At 31.2% G+C, this 27,511-nt stretch overlaps 1 protein-coding gene across 1 annotated transcript; it reads left to right on the top strand.

Annotated features, from left to right (window-relative positions):
• Window positions 1–15,093: 15,093 nt before the first annotated feature.
• Window positions 15,094–16,830, top strand: LOC143066870 (uncharacterized). The gene has a single exon (XM_076239680.1). It carries the CDS (start codon window positions 15,094–15,096, stop codon window positions 16,828–16,830), a length of 1,737 nt encoding a protein of 578 aa, XP_076095795.1.
• The last annotated feature ends 10,681 nt before the right edge of the window (window positions 16,831–27,511 follow it).

Below are 27,511 nucleotides of genomic sequence, written 5' to 3'. Positions count from 1 at the left end.
AGGGATTCAAGGGACATTCAATACAATCTTGTGCTCTTTCACAAATTTTTATACGATCACAAATTTTTTTTATGGCCCAGCCATATAGTTTTACCCTTGTCCGAAATTCTGAAATTTCATCATTTCGTCATTCCGCTACAAACCATTATACAGAGTTTTTTCTAAACGCCTTCAGATATTGGGTTGATTTGTGGTTTGTGAGTTAACCACGATGAGTTAAAGATCAAGTTTAAGTTTTGTTCTTCTCCATTAATTTTTGCAAAAAATAAGGGTTTACAACTTTGAAAATTGTTGAAAATCAGTTATATTGACTTTTTTCTAAACGCTTTCAGATATTTGGCTGATTTTTAGTATGTGAGGTAACCATGATGAGATACAGGTCAAGTTTAAATTTTGTTCCACTTTGCTAATTTTTGCTAAAATTACGGGCTTTGGACTTTGATAAATTGTTGAACATAACAGTTATACAAACTTTTTTTCTAAACACTTTCAGATATTGGGCTGATTTTTGGTATGTGAGTTACAGATCAAGTTTAAGTTTTGTTCCTCTCCATTAATTTTTGTCAAAAATTAAGGGTTTACAACTTTGAAAATTGTTGAAAATCACAGTTATACAGACTTTTTATACGACCACAAAAATTGAAATTTTTTTGTCGTATATTGGTATCATGTTGGCATCGTCGTTGTCGTCCGAATACTTTTAGTTTTCGCACTCCAACTTTAGTAAAAGTGAAAAGAAATCTATGAAATTCTAACACAAGGTTTATGACCACAATGGGAGTTTTGGTTCCAACAGTTTAGGAATTAGGGGCCAAAAAAGGGTCCAAATAAGCATTATTCTTGGTTTACACACAATAACTTTAGTATAAGTAAATAGAAATCAATGAAATTTAAACACAAGTTTTATGTCCACAAAAGGAAGGTTGGGATTGATTTTGGGAGTTGAGGTTCCAACAGTTTAGATTTTGTGAGTTTTGGTCCCAACAGTTAAGGAATAAGGGGACCAAAGGGTCCAAAATTGAACGTTGTTTGATTTCATCAAAAATTGAATAATTGGGGTTCTTTGATATGTCGAATCTAACTGTGTATGTAGATTCTTAATTTTTGGTCCCGTTTTCAAATTGGTCTACATTAAGGTCCATAGGGTCCAAAATTAAACTTTAGTTTTATTTTAACAAAAAATGAATTCTTGGGGTTCTTTGATATGCTGAACCTAAAAATGTACTTATATTTTTGATTATTGGCCAAGTTTTCAAGTTGGTCCAAATCGGGGTCCAAAATCAAAACTTTGTTTGATTTCATCAAAATTGAATCATTGGGGTTCTTTGATATGCCAAATCTAACTGTGTATGTAGATTCTTAATTTTTGGTCCCGTTTTCAAATTGGTCTACATTAAAGTCCAAAGGGTCCAAAATTAAACTAAGTTTGATTTATAAAAAAAATTGAATTCTTGGGCTTTTTTGATATGCTGAATCTAAACATGTACTTAGATTTTTATACGACCGCAAAAATTGAAATTTTTTTGGTCGTATATTGATATGACGTTGAGGTCGTCGTCATCCGAATACTTTTAGTTTTCGCACTCTAACTTTAGTAAAAGTGAATAGAAATCTATGAAATTTTAACACAAGGTTTAGAACCACAAAAGGAAGGTTGGGATTGGTTTTGGTCTTTACATTTTAGGAATTAGGGGCCAAAAAGGGCCCAAATAAGCATTTTCTTGGTTTTCGCACTATAACTTTAGTATAAGTAAATAGAAATCTATAAAATTTTTACACAAGGTTTATGACCACAAAAGAAAGGTTGGGATTGATTTTGGGAGTTTTAGTTCAAATAGTTTAGGAATTAGGGACCAAAAAAGGGTCCAAATAAGCATTATTCTTGGTTTTTGCACAATAACTTTAGAATAAGTTAATAGAAATCAATGAAATTTTGACACAAGGTGTATGACCACAAAAGGAAGGTTGCGATTATTTTTGGGATTTGAGGTCTGAACATTTTAGGAATTAGGGGCCAAAAAGGGGCCCAAGTAAGCATTATTCTTGGTTTTCGCACCATAACTTTAGTATAAGTAAATAGAAATCTATGAAATTTAAGCACAAGGTTCATGACCACTAAGGGAAGGTTGGGTTTGATTTCGGGAGTTTTGGTCCCAATAGTTTAGGAATAAGGGGCCCAAAGGGTCCAAAATTGAACTTTGTTTGATTTCATCAAAAATTGAATAATTGGGGTTCTTTGATATGCTGAATCTAACTGTGAATGTAGATTCTTAATTTTTGGTCCCGTTTTCAAATTGGTCTACATTAAGGACCAAAGGGTCCAAAATTAAACTTAGTTTGATTTTAACAAAAATTGAATCCTTGGGGTTCTTTGATATGCTGAATCTAAAATGTACTTAGATTTTTGATTATTGGCCAAGTTTTCAAGTTGGTCCAAATCGGGGTCCAAAATTAAACTTTGTTTGATTTCATCAAAAATTGAATAATTGGGGTTCTTTGATATGCCAAATCTAACTGTGTATGTAGATTCTTAATCTTTAGTCCCGTTTTCAAATTGGTCTACATTAAAGTCCAAAGGGTCCAAAATTAAACTAAGTTTGATTTTAACAAAAATTGAATTCTTGGGCTTTTTTTATATGCTGAATCTAAACATGTACTTAGATTTTTGATTATGGGCCCAGTTTTCAAGTTGGTTCAAATCAGGATCCAAAATTATTATATTAAGTATTGTGCCATATCTCAAAAACTATTTATGATTATTGCTTAAAACTTTACACATGTCTTTGTTATATTAATCCTAAGATCTGTATACTTTTTGGGGATGATTCAAAATTTCATTTTTGAGTTATTGAGTATTTTGTAAAAAAGGGGGAGGTTTTTTTTACATGTTGTGCCGTATCTCAAAAACGATTTATGATTATTGCTTAAAACTTTACACAATTCTTTGTTCTATTAATCTAAAGATCTGTATACTTTTTGGTGATTATTCAAAATTTCATTTTTGAGTTATTGAGTATTTTGTAAAACAGGGGAGGGTTTTTTACATGTCGCGCCGTATCTAAAAAATAATTTATGATTATTGCTGAAAATTTTACACACTTCTTTGTTATATTGATCTAAAGATCTGTATACTTTTTGGTTTTGATTCAAAATTTTATTTTGGTGATATTTAGTTTTTTGTAAAAAAAAAAAACAGGGTGGGGGGTTTCACATGTCCCGCCGTGTCTCTAAAACAATGTTTGGCTATTGCTTAAAACTTTCTCAGAAACTATTTATGATTATTGCATAAGACTTCCACATAAGACATCGGGCGTATCATGCGCTCATGGCGCAGCTGTTTATTGTAATTTCTGGACCAGAACTTGTGTGTGAGTGTATGGATCGCTCTGAAATTGTACCACAAGGTTCCAAATCACAAAGGAAGTCTTGGAGTGAGATTGGTTGTAATTGCCCCAAACATGCAGGAATATGGGGCCATAAAAGAGAAAAAACAAAGCATTTTTTTAAGACGGCAAAAATATTGGTATGACATTGGCGTCATTGTCGTCGTCCAAAGACATATGGTTTTCACACTATGACTTTAGTATAAGTGATTAGAAATCTCTGAAATTTAGCACAAGGTCCATAAAAGGAAGGTTGGGATTGATTTTGAGAGTTTTGGTCCCAACAGTTTAGAAATTAGGGTCCAAAAAGGGCTCAAATAAGCATTTTTATATTTTGACGTGACGTATTATGGTATACAAATGTCCGGTGTCCGTCTGTCTGTCCGTCCGTCCGTCCGTCTGTCTGTCCGGCGTAAACATGTCGCACCGTAACTCGAGAACGACTTATCTAAAGTTCATGAAACTTAACATAGTTGTTTCTTATGATGGTCAAATGATCTGTATACTTTTTGGTGAAAATAAGATTAAAACTTTTTGAGTTACGGCACTTTGTAACTAAAACAGGGGTGTGTTTTTTTCACATGTCGCACCGTATCTCAAAAACGATCCTTGATTATGGCTTAAAACTTTAAACACTTCTTAGTTATATTAATCTTAATATCTGTATACTTTTTGGTGATGATTCAAAATTTTATTTTTGAGTTATTGAGTATTTTGTAAAAAAGGGGGAGGGGTTTTTTACATGTCGCACCAGATCTCATAAACGATTTATGATTATTGCTTAAAACTTTACACATGTCTTTGTTTAATTAATCTAAAGATCTGTTTATTTTTTGGTGATGATTCAAAATTTCATTTTTGTCGAGCCTGCAACTTTTGTTGCAGAAAGCTCGACATAGGGATAGTGATCCGGCGGCGGCGGCGGCTACGGCGGCTACGGCGGCGGCGTTAGCTAACTTCTTAAAAGCTTTATATTTTAGAAGGTGGAAGACCTGGATGCTTCATACTTTGTATATAGATGCCTCATGTTACGAAGTTTCCGTCAGTCACATGTCCAATGTCCTTGACCTCATTTTCATGGTTCAGTGACCACTTGAAAAAAAAGTTCAAATTTTTTGTAATGTTGAATTCTCTCTTATTATAAGTAATAGGATAACTATATTTGATATGTGTGTACCTTGCAAGGTTCTTATGTCTGTCAGACAGTTTTCACTTGACCTCGACCTCATTTCATGGATCAGTGAACAAGGTTAAGTTTTGGTGGTCAAGTCCATATCTCAGATACTATAAGCAATAGGGCTAGTATATTCGGTGTATGGAAGGACTGTAAGGTGTACATGTCCAACTGGCAGGTGTCATCTGACCTTGACCTCATTTTCATGGTTCAGTGGTTATAGTTAAGTTTTTGTGTTTTGGTCTGTTGTTGTCATACTATATGCAATAGGTCTACTATATTTGTTGTATGGAATGATTGTAAGGTGTACATGTCTAGCGGGCAGATGTCATGTGACCTTGACCTCATTTTCATGGTTCAGTGGTCAAAGTTAAGTTTTTGAGTTTTGGTCTTTTTATCTAATACTGTATGCCATAGGTCAACTATATTTGGTGTATGGAAATATTTAATGATCTTTATGTCAGTCGCGCAGGTTTTATTTGACCGTGACCTCATTTTCACGGTTCATTGCACAGTGTTAAGTTTTTGTGTTTTGGTCTATTTTTCTTAAACTATAAGTAATAGGTCAACTAAATATGTTGTATAGAAGCATTGTTAGCTGTACATGTCTGCCTGGCATGGTTCATCTGACCTTGACCTCATTTTCAAGGTTCATTGGTCTTTGTTTAGTTATCTTGGTTAATGTTAAGTTTATGGTACAGTTGTTATAAAGCTTAGCGTTTTACTTAGGACTATCAACATAATATCAATGATTAGTATAGAAGGCGAGACATTTCAGCGTGTGCACTCTTGTTGAGTTATTGAGTATTTTGTGAAAAAGGGGGAGGTTTTTTTTTACATGTTGTGCCGTATCTCAAAAACAATTTATGATTTTTGCTTAAAACTTTACACACTTCTTTGTTATATTAATCTAAAGATCTGTATACTTTTTGTTGATGATTCAAAACTTTATTTTGGAGTTATTGAGTATTTTGTTAAACTGGGGAGGTTTTTTTTTTACATGTCGCGCCATATCTCAAAAATAATTTATGATTATTGCTTAAAACTTAACACACTTCTTTGTTATATTAATCTAAAGATCTGTATACTTTTTGGTTTTGATTCAAAATTTTATTTTAGTGATATTTAGTTTTTCGAAGAAAAAAACAGGGATAGGGGTTTCACATGTCCCGCCGTGTCTCAAAAACAATATATAATTATTGCTTAAAACTTTCTCAGAAACTATTTATGATTATTGCATAAAACTTCCACACAAGACGTCGGACGTATCATGCGCTCATGGCGCAGCTGTTTATTCTTGGTTTTCGCACAATAACTTTAGTATAAGTAAACAGAAATCTATCACAAAGGGAAGGTTGGGATTGATTTTGGGAGTTTTGGTCCCAACAGTTTAGGAATTAGCGGCCATAATGTCCCAAAGAAGCATTTTTCTTTGTTTTTGCACAATAACTTTAGTATAAGTGAATAAAAATCTATGAAATTTTAACACAAGGTTTATGACCATAAAAGGAAGGTTGGGATTGATTTTAGAAGTTTTGGTCCCAACAGTTTAGGAATAATGGGCCAAACGGGTCCAAAAATTAAACTTTGTTTTTTTTATCAAAAAATAAATTATTGGGGTTCTTTTATTTGCCAAATCTAACCGTGTATTTAGATTCTTAATTTTTGTTCCGGTTTTCAAATTGGTCTATATTAAGGTCAAAAGGATCCAAAATTAAACTTTATTATTTTAACAAAAATTGAATTCTTGAGGTTCTTTGATATGCTAAATCTAAACATGTACTTACATTTTTATACGACCGCAAAAATTGAAAAAATTTTGGTTGTATATTGGTATGATGTTGGCGTCGTCGTCGTTGTCCGAAGACATTTGGTTTTTGCACTATAACTTTAGTATAAGTAAATAGAAATCTATGAAATTTAAACACAAGGTTTATGAACATAAAAGGAAGGTTTGGATTGATTTTTGGAGTTTTGGTCCCAACAGTTAAGGAATAATGGGCCAAACGGGTCCAAAAATAAAACTTTGTTTGTTTTTTTTTATCAAAAAATAAATTAGGAATAAGAGGCCAAAAAGGGCCCACATAAGCATTTTTCTTGGTTTTCGCTCAAAAACTTTAGTATAAGTTAATAGAAATCAATGAAATTTTAAAATAAGGTTTATGACCACAAAAGGAAGGTTGGGATTGATTTTGGGAGTTTTGGTCCCGATAGTTTAGGGGCCAAAAAAAGGTCCCAAATAAGCACTTTTCTTGGTTTTTACACAATAACTTTTAGTATAAGTGAATAGAAATCTATGAAATTTAAACACAAGGTTTTAGACCATAAAAGGAAGGTTTGGATTGATTTTGGGAGTTTTGGTCCCAACAGTTTAGGAATTAGGGGCTAAAAGGGTCCAAATTAAACTTTGTTTGATTTCATCTAAAAATGAATTATTGGGGTTCTTTGATATACCAAATCTAACTGTGTATTAAGATTCTTAATTTTTGGTCCTGTTTTCAAATTGGTCTACATTAAGGTCCATAGGGTCCAAAATTAAACTTAGCTTGATCTTAACAAAAATTGAATTTTTGGGGTTCTTTGATATGCTGAATCTAAACATGAACTTAGATTTTAGATTATGGGCCCAGATTTCAAGTTGGTCAAAATTGGGGTCCAAATTATTATATTTAGTATTGTGCAATAGCAAGAAATTTTCAATTGCACAGTATTTCACAATAGCAAGAAATCTTCAATAGCACAGTATTGTGCAATAGCAAGAACTTTTCAATTGCACAGTATTGTGCAATAGCAAGAACTTTTCAATTGCAAGGTATTGTGCAATAGCAAGAAATATCTTATTGCACAGTATTGCGCAATAGCAAGAAATATCTTATTGCACAGTATTGCGCAATAGCAAGAAATTTTCAATTGCACAGTTTTGAGCAATAGCAAGAAATATTTAATTGCACAGTATTGCCCTGTTTTCAAATTGGTCTACATTAAGGTCCAAAGGGTCAAAAATTAAACTTTGTTTGATTTCAACAAAAAATGAACACATGGGGTTCTTCAATATGCTGAATCTAACCATGTATTGAGATTTTTAATATTTGGGCCTGGTTCTCAAATTGGTCCACATTGAGGTCTTAAATTGAACATTAATTGATTTCATCAAAAATTGAAATCTTAAGGTTCTATGATATGCTGATTCTAACCATGTATTTAGACTTTGGATATTGGACCATAATAGGTAAATGTCCAATTTAAAATTTTTAAGTTTTTAAGTTTCAGAAACCTATGTTTTGTCAACTATTTAATCACAATCTAAATTCAGAGCTGTCTCAAGCTTAAATGTTGTGTCTATACTTGCTCCAACTGTTCAGGGTTCGACCTCTGCGGTTGTATAAAGCTGCGCACTGCGGAGCATCTGATTCTAGTTTCCAGACAATAACTTGTGTATAAGTGAATGGATCTCTCTGAAATTGTACTACAACGTTCTATACTAAGAAGGAAAGGCTGGGATTGAGTTTGGGGGTAATTGCTCATAGGAGGGGTTCAAAAAGTTGGGGAGGGGGATTTTTTTTCCAATTTTTTTTAGGGGTTCATTTTTTATCACCAAATTTTTCAAATTTTGAAAAGTTCCAATAAGAAAGAAAAAAAACCACACTTCAATTGCACAGTATTGAATATATAATAAGTTAATTACAAAATTTTAATTTTCTTTATTAACCAACTAAGTACATTATTGCCAAAAATGACTATTTATTAAAAATTACATATTTTCTGTAATGGCCCTGTTTTTTGGAAAATGACTCTTCAGCGGCATTGTTCCGATACCATTGACCAGAACAACAGGAAGTCGATTATTGCTTTCGCCTACCGCACTCGGTTTCACATTTACTATTTTAACTAACTGGTATCTGCTTGTATTCCGCTACATTTGAACAAAGTGTTGTAGTCGGAAGGGAACCAGTTTAATACTTTATTTTATTTACAACACAAATGTTGACCTGTCCATAGAAAGGCTTGTTTAGTCCGCGGTTTTATTCTCCAAAATTGAATCTTCCAGAGGGGGTGCGGACTAATGAGTACAATAAGCAAGAAATAAGAGAACAAGTTCAATTTCGCGGCGAGGTGGTTGTTTACGTTCCGCCATAATTGATATTGTAGAGGGCGCTCTCATCAATTTTCAAACTAATAATTTTAACTCATCCATATTAATAAGTTATTTCTATTTAATATCAAATTAAAACTGATTAATATAAAAACTAAACCTTTCATTACAAATTTCTCGTTTCTTTTCAATTCATTTGAAATAAACTGGTATCTGCTAGATTGAAACGATCCAAACATAGTAAAAAAGACAACCGTAAACCAGCTTAGAATTTGTAAACTACAAAACGTAATCGGTTATTGTTCATTCAGTTTTGGTGTTTCATACCGACTTATATGGTTTGTATAAGCTTAAGACCCTTCAAACATTAATGTGATAGGTATAATAAAGACTGTTTTACAAGAGGATGGAATTGTTTATTTTCAAAGTCGTATTATAGTGATATCTGTCATGTACGGATTTCTACTCTCACCGGTTAATTTCTTCTTTTACACGTGCTTTTTAAACTTCCTGTTTAAACATCGCAAGTTTCAAAATTGTTTTTTAAGTGAATTATATGGCAAGCCGTTTTGCTATTTATTTTTACTTCAAGATATCTCACAACCTTTATAAGATATCTTATATAGTTTATGAGATATCTTATAAAAACAATTATATAAGATATCCTATAAATTATATGAGATATCTAATAAACTATATAAGATATCTTATAAACTATATGAGATATCTTATAAACTATACGAGATATCTTATAAACTATATAAGATATCTTATATAAAAATTGTTTATAAGACATCTCATATACTTTATAAGATATCTTATAATTTTTAGGAGATATCTTACATAACATTAAAAATATTTTATATAATATAAAAGATATCTCATAATATATAAAATAAAAAATGAAATTATATAAGATATCTTATATCTAAAAGGAGATATCTAATATATAATAGGAGATATCTTATTTAGTTTATAAGATATCTCCTAAAGTTTATAAGATATCTTATATAGTTTATGAGATATCTTATATAGTTTATCAGATATCTTATATACTTGTCTTTATAAGATATCTCATAAACTATATAATATCTTATAAACTATATGAGATATCTTATAAACTATATAAGATATCTTATAAACTATATAAGATATCTTATAAACTATATAAGGTATCTTATAAACTATATAAGATATCTTATAAATTATATAAGATATCTTATATAAAAATTGTTTATAAGATGTCTTATATAAAAATGTTTATAAGATATCTCATATACTTTATAAGATATCTTATTAACTGTAGAAGATATCTTGTAAAGTATATAAGATATCATATAAACTTTATGAGATATCTTATATAACATTAATGATATCTTATATAATATATGAGATATCTTATATAACATTAATGATATCTTATATAATATATGAGATATCTTATATAACATTAATGATATCTTATATAATATATGAGATATCTTATATAACATTAAATATATCTTATATAACATTAAATATATCTTATATAATATATGAGATATCTTATATAACATTAAATATATCTTATATAATGTATGAGATATCTTATATATTAAAGGTCACAGTGGTGGATCCAGCTATTTTAAAAAGGGGGGGTTCCAACCATATGCTCCCATTCAAATGCATTGAGCGGCCAAAAAGGGGGGGTACAACCCCCGGAACCCCCCCCCCCTGGATCCGCCACTGAAGGATATATCTTATATATAAAAGGATATATCTTATATATTATATATGATATCTTATATATTATAGGAGATATCTTGAAATTCGAATAAATAGTAAAACGGCGTGCCATAGAATTAAACTTATTTTAACAATCATGAAGCGTTCTAGAATCACTTTTAAGCAGTTTCTACTTCTGTTTGATGATGGAAAACAGGTTTTCTCAGGAAAATACAGCAAACGATCGCAGAGGATTTGAAATGTACAAGTCAGATCGGCACCTGGTTAAATCGGCATCTAGTCAAATCGGCACCTATTTGAAGTCATTTCGGCATCCAATAATATTTGTAATAATATTTTCTATTAAATATATTAATAAATTTTACCAAGTACATAGTTAATATATATATATCTATATTGTCATTTGTGTATAACAACGAAGCCCTTACCCAAGCATTCGTTTTAATAATGAGACAATTAGAAAAACAAAATGGAAAACAATGAGTCCCTTTCAATAAATCAAACTTTCATGCCAAATAATTAGCAAATTTAAGGTGGTTTTTTTTTCTCAGGAAAGTTTATACAGCATTAAACCAACAATCCTGTAAAATGCTCAACTGGTTAAAAAATGCATAAAGAATATCCAATACCTCATATATATGATTAAAAATACACATTTAGTTGAGAAAAATAAATATATACAAAATGAACATGAACCCCCAAAAATGTGAAAGTTAATATTTTTGGACAATCCCTTCCTTAGGTATTTAACTCTTTTTGCTTAAATACTGAACAAAATTCTGGCAACCCCTCTCTTATTTTTACTCTTTTTGCTAAAAAATACTGTTAAAAATATATATTTAACATGGGTGACGAATTGACTATATCAGGTGTCGATTTAACCAGGTGCCGATTTGACTATATAGGGTGCCAATTTAACCAGGTGCCGGTTTGGCTAGAATTCTTTAGTTTCAGTAGACCTTTGATAACAGTAACAAAAGGATAATTTATCTAAAATTTTGTGGGGAGAAGGGGGTTAAGACTATGTACCAGTGAGAAAGATACAAACCTTTCTACGGTATTTATTTGTACAATTCAGGTAGTCTTGACCTATTCATTTGTCTTAAAAAAACAGCCAGTTGTCATCTTCACTTCACACACACACACACACATACGAATATCAATTATATGCTTACAAGACATATTGCATTGTTAAACTAATTACGGTATGTGAAAATCAAGACTTGCATACAAAATATCCCAATATTAGAGACAGTGGCGTCATTTTTCCTCAGAGTTTTTAGCTCTTTGATTTCTGTAATGGCCCTGTTTTTCTGTAATGGCCTGCCCAGTTAGTCTGTATTAAGCCCAGTTAAGGTTTTTAATAAAGTTAATAAAATTAAGTTATAAAGAGTAAAACATTAAAAAGTTATAAAGAACCATATAAAGGGATCACTGTTCATCCTGTTTTTCAACACATAACTTCTTTCAACTTGATATATTGGATATTTGGTAAATTTAAAGCTTTATCATGGTGAAGTACAAATTAATATTTTCAAATTAAACTGTCATTAAAAGAGTAAGATAGTACATCAAGTCGGTAGCAAGACATATACTTTTGTCAGTTGGTTAATAAATGTATTAAGAAATGGGTGTTTTTATAATGGCCCTGTTATATATCTTCGGTCAGTAATAATGGCCTCGGATGTCTGTAATGGCCCTCGGCGTTGCCTCGGGCCATTACAGACTTCCTCGACCACTATTACAGACCTTGGACATATAACAGGACCATTATAAAAATACCCAATGGGCCATTCTTTATATATTAATATAGTATTGTTTGTTTTGCGCATTACACAAGCTCATTTGCAAATTTACTGTTTAAATTCAATATTGAATGTAGGGTGTCTTCCGCGAATGCCAACATTTTATATGTTACCTATTCCGTATTCCTTGAATGCCAAGAAAAATATTTCAATAGATGTTTATATAATAACAATTGGTGTTTTTATAAGTATTTGACTGTTAAAAATAATTAATGAACTTTATAGAAATGCAATATTTTATCACTTTCTCATAAGGAAAAATAGTAGATTTTAGGGGTAAAATTATTATGAATTTAAAAGAAATAAAGAAAATTAAAACGTTTTATTACTTTTTATAAAAAAAAAAATGTTTGGAAGGAATATGTTAATAACATAAGAAATATTAAAAAAAATTATGAAATTTTAGTTTAATACAATTATTTCAAACTAAATACAGGATATACAGGGCCGTAACTAGGGTTCGAATTCAGGAGAGGCAGGGGTTTGGGGCCACCGATTGAGGCCCATTAGAGAGTCAGTCATGGTCTATCGACTTTTGAAATTTTTGCTAAGTTTTCTTGTATTAGTTTGTGGGGAACCACTAGTGGTAAGTAAATGATAATTAAATGCAGTTGTATAAGCATTGGCATATCTCATTTCAATGGAGATTATTTGGTCCAGCTCCCTCAGTTATGGTCTATTGACTTTGGAAATTTTGCTTAGTTTCCATGTATTAGTTTGTGATTACTTTGGTTTATGGGGAACCCCTAGTCATGGGTTAATGCTATTTGGTATGCAGTTGTATAAGCATTGGTATATCTCATTACTATGGAGATTTTTTACCTAGTCCTCTCTTAGATTACATGTATTAGTTTGTGTTTAGGTTTGTTTAAAGGGAACTACTTATGATAAGTCAATGGTATTTGGTATGCAGTTGAAATTACATTAACACTTCTCATTTCCATGGAGATTGTTTAGCCATGTACCTTCAGTCATGGTTCATTGACTTTGAATATTTGCAAAACTTACATGTTAAAGTGTTGCTATTTTAATTTCAACATTTGCATAATAGAAATTACAAAAAAACTGAGAAATATCTCTTTGTTAACAGTTTATTGATATACATACACTCTCCACTGGCTATATATGTATCTATGATAATCTGTGCTCCATTGAAGAAGTCTCCAAACTGTGCTTCCCATATAATTAGACTCTAAGGGTCATCTATACTCATACCATACTCAAATCCTAACACGGCTTCTTCTGACAGAGAACTGTTAGCTAACTGAAAATAAATACACTAAAATAGTTAGGGGACATCTATACTCATACCATACTCAAATCTTAACACTGCTTCTTCAGAAAGAGAGCTATTGGCCAATTGCAAATAAATAAAGTAAGATTGTTAGGGGCACCTAATACTCTTACCATATGGAAGTTGAAAACTTTACTACAAATGTAAAAATTGAAAGAAAATTGAACAGCAAAAATTACCTTCAAGTAAATATGTATGAAGCAAGAATTTCTAAAGTCAAATTTGAAAAAAAATAAACTGTACATTGTTTGTTAATAGACACTTGCGTAATATCACAATATTTTGATCTTAAAGAACTTCTTATTGAAAGCATTATAAATTGGAATATGTCAAACCCAGTTATCTATATATAGCTAGCTATAAATAAACAATACCAGGAAGGTGTACCAGTTATTGGACATTTTACTTCCCTGTAGACATTCCTTTTCCAGAGCACCAGTAATCAAAATATTTAGGGTAAGAATGTGTTTTTGAGTTTATTGGTATAAAATGAGGAGAAGCAATCCAACAAAACAAAAAAAAAGACATCTGAAAAACAACATATATGATCATCACCCACAGAAAAACTGTTTAAAATCATTCAATCTTCTGAGGTTCAATATATTATTTATTGTAACACCCCTGTTATTAAGGAATGAAAAAAGGGCCCTGTTTTGTTTTAACAATGACAGTATTGCTGTCATAACATTAAATGTAATATTAATAGTTTCCTGTCAATTCTTGTAAGAAGCAACCCTCTATAAAGAATCATAACAGGAAAAGCAAGCTCTAGAATATCAAATAAACTGGGAAATATATACTCTATATGTAAGCTCTGCTGTAATGTTGCTTCACAGAAAGGGACAATTCACAACTGGGAACCTTAAATCATTTGATTTGTCATAAAGGTTTGTTCTCATTTGACCCTAATTGTCAGTGTCTAAATGTGAGTGGTATCCTTTATTTTAGGTTTGATGGGATAGATGTGTTCAACATAGTCACTAGCTAAACTTTGAACTATTTAGTGAGAGGACATCATCTATATATCAGAACTTGAAGTTAAAGGAGAGTGTTAGCTGATTTTCATTTTTCTAAAAGCTCCTGTAAAATTTCTGCCTAAAATGAATAAGGATATGTTTATTCAAAGGATCTATAAGTAAACTGACCACCTCTTCTTATATTTGTATATGGATCATGTTTGAATTTAAGAATCTAATCAGATTGTCCAATTTTAAAATCCTTAATCTGAAAATAGCCATTATAAGTAATGCTACTGTGGATTCATTAATTTTCGTTGGATACCAATTTTCGTCGAATTCGTGGGTACAGGTTAACCATGCATTTAAATGTTCCACGAATTGCATATTTGCCATTGGTTTGTATGCAAACTTTGGCAAAACCACGAAATTAAATATCCACGAATGTGTAAGTTTCCCGCTATCCATGAAAATTGGTAACCACGAAAATAAATGAATCCATAGCATAAGAAATGTTACCACATGGGATATTTTTTATGTTAGTGTTATTTCTCTTGGTCAGGTTCATTCTTGCTGATAATGCAGTTTGTATTTGCCATTTGATATTTTTCAACAAAAAATATGTTTTTTCTACTTCAAATTTCAGAAATTAAAAGAAGAAAAATGGCATCATTAGGTAGGGATTTATGTACCCTCTGTTATGATGATGAAGGAACATCTACAGAAGCTGTCACATGGTGCACAGAATGTGAGGTGTTCCTATGTACAGACTGTGAAAAACATCACACAAAATCAAGAACATCTAAAGACCATAAAACCATGTCAAATAAAGATTACCATAAACTACCAAAATTCATGCTAGAAATAAGTAGCCAGTGCCGAGATCACAAGAAAAAGTTTGAACTTTACTGTTCTTTCCATGCCTGTCCCTGCTGTGTCCAGTGCATCACCGATAAACACCAAAATTGTCAAGAAATGAAGCCCTTGTCCGATATTCTGAAGCAAGTAAAAACATCTGCCTCAATTCAACTTTTTGAAAAAGATTTGAAGAATGTAAAGGAAAACTTGGAGGAGATTATAGAATATTTTAACAGCAGGATAAACACAAGCAACAATCAGAAAACAAAAGCTGTTGAACAAATTCAATCCATGAGGAAGTCGATAGATGATTTCTTAAACAAATTAGAACAAGAAATTCTTGATGAACTAGAATCAAAGCAATCACAGCTAAAATCTAAGATGAACACTTTACTACAACAGGTGAAAATACAAGCCAATCAGATAAGCCAATTGCAAAGTGAGTTTTCAAAAATGACACAATATGCAACTGAGCTCCAAACGTATGTTGGTCTGAGAGAAATTGAAAAAAATACATCACATGCAGCAAAATACATAGATGAACTAAAAAGTGGAGACAATTTTGATGAAAAGAACATAGTGGTAACTATTTCATCTGCCCTGCAATCGATTTTGCAAGAGGTCACATCGCTTGGTGATATACATGTCAATACCAGCCAATCCACTCTTAAAATTAAGGCGGGAAGAAAAGATCAAGCACAGAACTTAGTTCCAATTGTTCATGGAATTGAAGAAATCAAACCCACCATGCTGAGAACTCTGACAATTCCAGAAGATATGAAATCTAAAAGTTCACCTGTCTGTAGGATATTACCTGATGGTAAATATATAATTCTTAATAACTATAACCTTCATACAAATAAAGCCCTACTGCTTTTTGGTAATGATGGCACCTTTCAAAGGAAAGTAATTACATTCACACAACTTCCAATTCAAGCTTGCTTTGTCAGAAATAAGACAGTAGCTGTCATATTAGGATCAAATGAGACAGCACTGGTGGATGTATCAAAGAATGAAATTATCCAAACAATTAAACTTTCTCATGCTTGTTATGGAGTAGCAAGTGATGGTAAAACATTGGTCCTCTATAGTGAAAAGAAATTTACCATAGTGAATCAGGATGATATGTCACAAACAATCTTAGAAGGAGTTAGAGCAGATTGTATTTCATTATTCCAAGAAAACATCTATGGTACCATTTTCTCTGAAAACAAGGTCTGCTGCTACAAAAAAACTGGAGAACCTCTGTGGACATTTCAGCATCATGACATTGACAGTCCAGAAGGAATCGCATTAGACAAGCATGGCTTTGTTTATATAGCTTCTCGTGGAAACAACAACATAGTGGTAGTATCACCAGATGGTAAAACCTGCAAGACAATACTATCAGAGGTTGATGGAATCAATTATCCTGTAAATATAGACATACACAGAGAAACCGGAACGATGATAGTGTCAAGTAAAATAAAGAAAACAAAAGTTGAGGATGATGATAGTGGTGATTATTACCACACAGCTTTTGTCTATAAAATCTATTTGTGAACTTTTAGAGACTTGTATGCAGACAAATCGAGTATATGAAAATAACATGTTTATAAATTCTGATAAAACTAAGAGTATAGTCCTAGGTATAAGACAAAGACTGTGTTACCAACAAGAAGAACTGGTTCTTACAATTGAAAACAAAAGTTCTTCAAAAAAACTATCAGGTGTTAGAATTGACCCTTACCTTTCATCTACAGAGCATACTAATAACTTATGTTCATTTTTGTACAAAAATATACATGTAGTATTTTTGTGATTTTACTTTTTTTTTTATAGTTCTTTACTGATTAGTTATTGTTAATATTGTTAGAAGAGATTGCGCTAAACATTAAAGTGAGAACAATTAAATTGCATAAAAGGGGGACAAGACTTATTTCAGGTGGCATTCTATGTTCAGCCTCAGCACCACTGTTTAAGTAGCTTTGGTTGATGAAACAGAATCGATACATACATGCCTAAATAATAAAGTCTGTTTATACCTCAGTCAACTAAGAAATGCCTGAAAATAACTTATAATGTTAAAGGAAAAGTTACTATAAGTCTGAAAAGTTCTGTGGTGTCCAGTGAATAACCCAGTTCTTCAATAATGCTTTGATTCTTTTACTTCTCATCTTTTTGTTATCTTTACTTGTTTATTTTGGTAAATTAAGGATTTGTGACCTTATTAGTAGTGAAGTGAAGATCACACTTTTTGTCCTCTGGTTTATAAGTATGCTTTATCATATTTTATATGTTGTTATTCATATTTTTACATGAATGCTATTTCATTTTGCAACAAAATACATGTAGTCATAATATAATTGTCGCATTAACAACTGTCATATTCCTGACTTGTTACAGGCATTTTCTTAACCCTTGCCATGCTGAATTGTTTTAAGAACTTGTCTAAATTTCAAGTAATTAAAAAATATGCAAATTATATGCAAATGAGCTGTACCCTGATGCTGATACATATTGATGCTGTTGCATATTTATTGCATTAAATCTAAGATAGCGGATCAAAGGGTGGGGTGGGGTGGGGAAGGGTGTGCGGGAATTTGCCCCAAAATGAGTCCTCATGAGCAAAAAGTGTCAATTTTGACGTTTTTTATTCTTAATCTCGACCCGAAAGTCAAAGGGATGCTAATATATGCATCCAACTGTAATTTACAAGTAAAGTTGATCCCAATTAACACATTTATCTAACCTTAGCCGTATTTGGCACAATTTTTTGGAATTTTGGATCCTCAATGCTCTTCAACTTTGTACTTGTTTGGCTTTATAATATTTTGATATGAGCGTCACTGATGAGTCTTATGTAGACGAAACGCGCGTCTGGCGTACTAAATTATAGTCCTGGTACCTTTGATAACTATTATCACAACAGTTGTTAGTTCAGAATGAAACTGATCTTGGTACATCAGTCTAAAGAAGGTCATTTACACCAAAATTCAAAAGAATCTGTTTTTTACCAATTTTGAACTTTAGCTGGACTTGCAACCGGAAGTAGTCGTTTCCTTGGCGTAGTTTGATAATAAACAAATCAGTAGTTATATGCCTTTGAGTTAACAGTATTTGTCAAGATTTAAGTCCTCATAACTCCGTGTTTCAAACCTCGAAGGTAAGCCCACCCCTCCAAAAAAAAATTTGGCCTTTTTCGATGTTTGAAGTTCGTATCTGAGCTCAAAATGAATATTAAAAGTGAGAAACATGACAATCAATAGTGTCAGATTGAGGAAACGTGCATACACTTCAAACTAAATGGCATTACAGAGGGGGCAAGGGGGGTCCCAATGACAGCAAAACAGCAAATTGATTTGGCTTATAACAGATAACAAGGAATTAAAATGGACAAAAACAGATAACAGTAAATGAAATGTTAAAATAAGTCTGGACCTTGACAAATCCAGTATTTCTTATTACTGGTATAATCCTTTGTAAAGAATTCCATTTTCTATGAACATGTTTTTAAAATTATGTATCTGGAATGTGTTTATTACTCAATATATTTTTATACGCACGTTTACAGGACGCATTATGGAATACTGTTGTCCGTCTGTCGTCAACATGTCAGTCGAATATTAACTCCAACACTCTTTAACCAATTTGCATAAAACTTTTGGAAATTGTTTATATCTATTGACGTGAACTCCCCTTCGTATTTCATAAATTTCAGATTTTAAGTTTCTGAGTGATGGGGTTTTATTCAATAAATTTTTTTTTTTTTTTAGTTTTCTGATAATATCTCAAAAATCCTTTCACAAATTTGCAAGGAATTTTGGTGAATTGTTACTATCTATTGACATGAGCACCCTTTCAATTTTTATAAATTTTAGAATTTACGTTCCCGAGTTGAGGGGTTTTATTCATTAACAAAGGTGGTATTTTCTAGTTTTCAGTCAATAACTCAAAAATGTTTTCAGCAGTTTGCATGAAACTTTGGTGTATTGTTTATATTATATTGACTGAAGCTCCCTTTCAATTTTTATAAATATCTGATATGACATAAAAAAAGTGATCGAATATTTCAAAAAGGGCGACGGGCGTATCATGCACTCAGGGCGTAGATGTTTATTTGTTATTGAATACTTTTTTTCAGCATTTATTTTTATACAGTTATAGAAACTCACATATGCTTGTAATTTAAATAGTGTGTAATAAAATTGAGAATGGAAATGAGGAATATGTCAAAGAGACAAAAATGATATCTAGTAAAATTTCAAGAGCTGTTATGGTATTCAATTCACATAGTTCTTGTGTTTGTTGCTACTAAAAATTGACCTAAAAGAGTTTGAATATATATATTCGCATTCTGACTTTTTCTAAATGCCCATTTAATGAGGTGTGTGTATTTTTCTTAATAAGACTATGAGGCAAAGTGGTCAGTATAGGGTAGAAAAATCAAAAGCACCAATTATAAACATGCAATTTATCAAGTACCTCGAACCAATTTTGACACTCCAAAAGTAATTTATTCCATATTTTCAAAGGCTCAATTTGAACAATTTTTTATCAGGCTATTGATTGGACCAAGTGTACTAGTAAGTAGAATACATAGTTTAGTAGGGGAGCAATGACTTGAAGACGAAATAAATCTTTGTTTGTAATGAGCTATGTGCTGCTATTATATAAAAGGTTAACTGGTTGTAAGGACCTAGTCCTTAATTGAGATTCTTGTCAGATATTCCTGGCCATATGTTTTCCTTTTTTCATATTAATAATTGTTCTGATTTAATATGTTGGTGCGGGAAACAAGGAACATTATCCTCATACATAAAAATAAGATAATTCTAAATACATGTTCCAAAAAAAATGGAATTTATTACAAAGGATAATGAGAGATACTGTAATTGTCCTGGACCTCACTTCTGTAATGGGTATATGTTAATGGAATCCTTCTCCGAATACGGGACCAACATATTACTAGTGGTAGACCCCAATGTCCAATGATCTTCAAATTCTACCGAATATTGGCTGTCAAAAAAAATGCTTACATTCCAATTTTCAATACCAGTTAACAGCAAATACATTATCACAATAACAGATAACAAAAAAAAACTAAAAGCCCAATAACAGCTAACAATGAATAAGACAATAACAGCTTACAGCAAATATATTTTCAGAAAAACAGATAACAAAAAATTAAATTGCCCCATAACAGCATAACAGTTAAACCCCTTGTCCCCCTCATTACAATGACCTCCAAATGAATAGAGCGCCATTGGTGCCAAATAACGTTGGTCTGGGTACGGCCGTAATATATATGTAGAAAATATTAACTATTTGGTGATTTTTTTTAAATGAAGAGTTTAGAACCTAGGTATTGGCACAATGTGATACATGTGATATGAGACTAATCTATGTGTTAAGACATGGATAATATATATTTTTGTTGTATGTTTTAGTTTTCATCAATGAAGCATATAGTTTAATTTCCTGCAAATTTGATGCAAGTCCTATTATGTAATAACAGTAGAAAAATTAATGGGTAATGATACATGTATATCTTATAGTTCCTGATGAAGGTAAATCCAGAAAAGCGCTTCGGACGCAATAAATTATTAAAAGTGTTGTTTTATATTTTTACATTCATAAGTGAGACAAATAAGTTTCATCATAAACATTTAATGACCTCAGTAAAATTATAAAACCTGATACTGTAAATTCAGAAATTTTTGCTTGCATTTATCATTGCAATTTTGTCATTTTATACCAAAATGCTTTTTTCCTCTTAGCGACATGGAGAAAAATCCTGTTTTATTCATATAAAATTACAAAATGCAAAGTTAAATTATGTCGAATTTTTCGTAATAATTAAAACGTTGTAATAAATTTCTGAATTAACAGTAATAACATTTATCATTTTTTTCTAGAAAACTGTATTATTGTCCTTCTGTACAATTCTAAATCTCGGTCTATTTCTGAAATTAATTCTAACATAACTTTAGATTTTTTAACCCTGTATACCACCTTTCCCAATGTGAAATTATCATTTTTTTGAATAAATATTGAACGACAAAATTTCTTTCCATGTGACGTTTACATTTTCTGACATCAGACACGTGAAGCAATGAATGTGTTTTTCTAATTTAAAAGATGGTTTTGTGCTTTTTTGAAAAATTGTTTGTTTTGAGATTGTAACACAGTGAAGACTGCTGTACTCATATTTTAACTTTTATTTATTATGTCTGTTTTGTTCACGCATCGTTGTAAATATAACAAAATTTAATGCGACTGTCTTATAAGTGAGAGGTTTAGAGCTATAAAACTAGGTTCAATCTACCATTTTCTACATTTGAAAATGCCTGTACTAAGTAAGGAATATGACTTCATTTGATGTGTTTTGTCGTTTGATTTTGCCATTTGATGAGGGACTTTACAATCCAATTCTCCTTGGAGCTCAGTATTTTTGTGATTTTTTTTTTTTTTTTTTTTGCAGAAGTTAATAATTACTTTCCCTAATATTGATCATTTTGATCTGTGGTAGATACACATTGCTTTTTGCTATTATTTATGTATCCACTCGATTTGAATTTTTAGTAACCATAAAAATTTGTAGACTACCATGTAAATATTTTTATTAAGCAACTGTAAATAATTTTATTTTGGATGTAACGCGCCTTCTGATTGGCTGGTTTTTTTTGTTATCAGCCCATAGACATAATTTAGTCATTTGACTGTGACGTAATTTAAGTTTGTTCATGGTTTTTTTACCGTTTAAAATGGAATTTAGAATTAAATTATAAGAAATGACTGCAATATTTTCTCTGTCTATTCGAAATAACATAAAACTAGAGGCTCTCAAGAGCCTGTGTCGCTCACTTTGGTCTATGTGCATATTAAACAATGGACACAGATAAATTCATGACAAAATTGTGTTTTGGTGATCGTCATGTTTTTGTAGATCTTAATTTACTGGACATTCTTGTTGCTACAATTATCTCTATCGAATAATGAACTTGGCCCAGTAATTACACTGGAAAATATTTTCAAAAATTTTCAAAAAAATTATGAAAACTGTTAAAGAATGACTTTCAAGGGCAATTACTCCTTAAGAGGTCAAGTGACAATTTTGGTTATTTAACTTATTTGTAGATCTTATTTTACTGAACATTATTGCTGTTTACAGTTTATCTCTATCTATAATAATATTCAAGATAATAACCAAAATCTGCAAAATTTCCTTAAAATTACTAATTCAGGGGCAACAACCCAACAACAGATTGTCCGATTTGTCTGAAAAAAAGTAAAATCACAAAAATACTGAGCTCCAAGGAAAATTCAAAAAGGAAAGTCCCCAATCAAATGGCAAAATCAAAAGTTCAAACACACATGGATAACAACTGTCATATTCCTGACTTGGTACAGGCATTTTCTTATGTAGAAAATGCTGGATTGAACCTGGTTTTATATCTAGCTAAACCTCTCACTTGTTTGACAGTCGCATCAAATTCCATTATATTGTCACCGATGCGTGAACACGATTTTATTTATCTATGTAAAATGCACCCACAAAGGATGGAAGGTTTTAAGTACTGGTGTAAAATTGCGTGTTTGAAATACGCACAGGTAGAGATATTATGAAGTTTGTCGTTCAAAGTATGACGGGATACATAAATACAGTCACGTAAAATAGATATAACAAAAAAACAGAAAAACAGACTAAACAATAAATTAAAGTAATAATAGTAAAACTAAAATAATAGTGTGGTTCAAAGTATGACATCAAATGTTTATCACAATAAACAGACTTAACAGCAAAAGTAATATTAATAAAATAATTTTGTCATTCAAAGTATGACAAGATACATTGGTACAGAGTCACATCATCAAATATTTTTGCCGTTCAAAGTATGATGGGATATAATTTCAGGGCAGAAAGATCTTGACCTAATAAACAATTTACCTCTGTCAGATTTGCTCCAAATGCATTGATTTAGAGATATAAGCCAAAATCTACATTTTACCCCTATGTACTATTTTAAGCCATGGCGGCCATCTTGGTTGGTTGGCCAGGTCATCGGACACATTTTAAAACAAGATATATGAATGATGATTGTGGCCAAGTTTGGTTGAATTTGGCCCAGTAGTTTCAGAGGAGAAGATTTTTTAAAAGAATACTAAAATTTGGGAAAAATGGTTAAAAATTGACTATAAAGGGCAATAACTCCTTAAAGGGTCAACTGACAATTTTGCTGTTTACAGTTTATCTCTATCTATAATAATATTCAAGATAATAACCAAAAACTGCAAAATTTCCTTAAAATTACTAATTTAGGGGCAGCAACCTAAGTTGTCCGACAACTATCCACAAAAGACCAAAATGACACAGACATTAACAACTATAGGTCACCGTACGGCCTTCAACAATGAGCAAAGCCCATACCGCATAGTCAGCTATAAAAGGACCCGATAAGACAATGTAAAACAATTCAAACGAGAAAACTAACGGCCTTATTTATGTAAAAAAAATGAACGAAAAACAAATATGTAACACATAAAGTTTAACAAACGACAACCACTGAATTACAGGCTCCTGACTTGGGACAGGCACATACATGAATAATGTGGCGGGGTTAAACATGTTAGCGGGATCCCAATCCTCCCCCTAACCTGGGACAGTGGTATAACAGTACAACATAAGAACGAACTATAAAAATCAGTTGAAAAAGGCTTAACTTATCAGATGGACAATAATACAAGTGGACGTGGTTTGGTTAAATTTGGCTCAATAGTTTCAGAGGAGAAGATTTTTTAAAAGAATACTAAAATTTGAGAAAAATGGTTAAAAATTTACTATAAAGGGCAATAACTCCTTAAGGGGTCAACTGACAATTTTGCTGTTTACAGTTTATCTCTATCTATAATAATATTCAAGTTAATAACCAAAAACTGCAAAATTTCCTTAAAATTACTAATTTAGGGGCAGCAACATTCAGAGCAGATAGATCTTGACCTAAAAGACAAATTTACCCCATGTCAGATTTGCTCTAAATGCTTTGGTTTCAGAGTTATAAGCCAAAATCTACATGTTACCTCTATGTTTTATTTTTAGCCATGGCGGCCATCTTGGTTGGTTGGCAGGGTCACACCACATATTTTTTAAACTAGATACGCCAATGATGATTTTGGCCAAGTTTGGTTAAATTTTGTCCTGTAGTTTCAGAGGAGAAGATTTTTGTAAAAGTTTACGGACGACGGACGACGGACGCAAAGTGATGAGAAAAGCTCACTTGACCTTTCAGGTCAGGTGAGCTAAAAATGTGGTGCACACTGTTAAATAACCGGCTAAAAATGTTGTGCACACTGTTAAATAACCCGCTACGCGCGGTATTCAGTGTGTGCCAAATTTTTAAAGTTATTTCTTCATAGACAGAAAAAATATTAAAGTCATTCCTTAAATAAAAAAGATGTGTATATTTATAATTTGTGTTATGTAACTAAGAATTCTAATATTATAATGTTTTTTATTTTCACACATGCGAAACAAAATATGTATTATATATGAACTGTTATTTTCTCTGTAGCTATGTACTAGTTTATGAGAATACAATCATTCATTCATTCAAGTTTGACAGCAAGAGTGCGATTCAACAATTTTCCAATTTTGTCAACACTCCACCATTGACATAATTTGACATTGTTGGGCAATTATGCTAAAATCTTTGATAGTTACATTTATAATTTTATTCTTTAGTTAAATTTGTTTTTTGTAGACTCTTAAAAGCCTGATTTCTATCTTTTGGATCTTTTACTTCAAGTATTGTACTGTTTTTGTAAAATTTGTAAGAAGTTTTTAAAATTGTTTGAAAATATCTTTTAAAATTAGGATTATTGTAGCTGTGCACTTAAAGAAGTCACCTTTCTCTTTTCTATTAAATGCATTGTAGTAGTAAACATTTGGCAGTTAAGGGATAGTTTCTAAAGGTCTGGAAACTATAATAAACAAAACAGATTAATAAAGGTATAACCTGTATTTCATTGTTAGTTTTTATTATGACAAATCATCTGAAGTTTTATATAAGTATTTTTTCTTAGTAATATAGCAGGGCTCTTTGAGTATTTTTTCAAACATACTTACATTCATATATTTGTAACAACAATTGTGTTATTCTTTAAATCAAATTGCACTGACATAGTTAGCTGTGAAACAGTAGTTCTTAAGTCTGCATATTTTTTTTTCTATCAATTACGGACTATCTGCAAATAGTAAAAAAATAACATAAGGACCTTAGAGCTACTAATCCGCAGCTAGGACATAGTTAACCTGCAATCATTTTCTTGATATTTATTATCTCTCGAGTTTAGAAATAAGTAGATTCTTGTCACATCAGCTGGAAGTCTTTCTTAATTATCTTAATACTAAAATTGTTACTGTAAATTCAGAAATTATTGTGTGCATTTATTATTGCTATTTTGTCATTTTATACCAAAATGCGATTTTAATATTTGCGATATTCAGAAATATCCTGTTTGATTCATATACAAAATTTCAAACTGTGAGTTTTAATTATTGCGATGATAACCCTGTCACATTTTTCGTTATGATACAGACATCGCAATATTTATTTTAATTTACAGTAGCTGTTTATACTATATATTAATTAAATATCTCTAAATGAATAGAATTTTATTATTCAAATATATTACTTGTAACAAATGCCTATATTGACCATATTTTATCATACTGACTTAAAACCTACAAAACTACAAGTGATTCCCTTCACGTTCATTAAGTACCCTTTTAGAGCAACAAAATTGGTCAAACTTCACAAGCTCTTGCCAGCTACATTATATTTCATACTGATTGTAACCCATGAAAGCCTTAAAGACAAATCCCTCTATTGTTTATGCGCACATACGAGCGCAACAATACTATGCCGTCAGCGGTTTATGAAAAAGACAGCTCGACTCATAATATTGACCGAGACTTAATATCGTCCAAGACATGCATCAAATATTTGCCACTGGAAATAATTAAACACTAAAAAATGAATAAAGATTATTTTCTAAATAAACGAAATTTTTAAAATCAAACAGATAAACTTTTACTATTTGTTCATAAAGAAAAATCAGGTAAACTTATGGAGATCAAAAAGTTTCTATGAAGAAACAAGATAATTTTAGGTTAAGAGGTGAAAGAAAGATTGTCAATGATCCAATGTAACTTTTACTTCACCTATATATAATGATAATAAAAGAAACACCTGGTCATGGAATATTTTAGCAATTTTAAACCATTTAAATATAATGGAGTTGAAAAGTCTAATAAATTGAAGGAAAACTTTGAACAGCGAAATTGATCTACAAATAAGGTAAATATGAATGAAGCAAGAATTTCTCATGTTTCTGTGTGCATTTGCAGTTTAAATGACACTTGCATACTATGACAATAATTTGATCTTCACAAAAACTTTCTTATTGAAAGCAAACAAAAATATTATAAACTGGAATATATCAAACAATATAAATATTTACCTTTAAATTACTTATATCCCAGGTTAGTGTACCAGTTTTAGGACATTAAACTTCCCTGTAGAAATTCCTTTTCTAGAGCACCAGCAAATCAAAATATTTTGGGTAAAAAGTTTGTTTTGATATAAGAAGTATAATTAAATGACACAGCAATCGAACAACATACAAACAAAAGATATCTGTAGGACAACATATTTTCTTTTACTACAGAAAAGCTGTGTAAAATTAGTTTAGCTTCTGAAGTTTAATAATGATAATTTTGACTTCCTATTTATGAGTTCATTATTGCCCTTTATTAGCAATTCTTAGGCTTTTCTACCTTAGGTTAATATCTTGAATACTATTATAGATAGAGATAAACTGTGAACAGCAATAATGTTTAGCAAAGTAAGATCTACAAATAAGTCAACATGACGAAAATGGTCAATTGACTCCTTAAGGAGTTATAGCCCTTTATAGTCAATTTTTAACAATTTTCATTAATTTGGTAAATTTTGTCAAGTTTTTACAAAATATTTTCCTCTGCAACTAATGGACCAAGTTCATTACAGATAGAGAACATTGTAAGTAGCAAGAATGTTCAGTAAAGTAAAAAAGCAAAATATTTGGGGTAAGAATGTGTTTTGATATAAGGAGTATAATCAAATGACACAGCAATCGAACAACATACAAACAAAAGATATCTGTAGGACAACATATTTTCTTTTACTACAGAAAAGCTGTG

Source organism: Mytilus galloprovincialis, chromosome 3, assembly GCF_965363235.1.
Source record: "Mytilus galloprovincialis chromosome 3, xbMytGall1.hap1.1, whole genome shotgun sequence".
NCBI lineage: Eukaryota > Metazoa > Mollusca > Bivalvia > Mytilida > Mytilidae > Mytilus > Mytilus galloprovincialis.
This window is presented reverse-complemented; position numbering and strand designations above follow the sequence as displayed.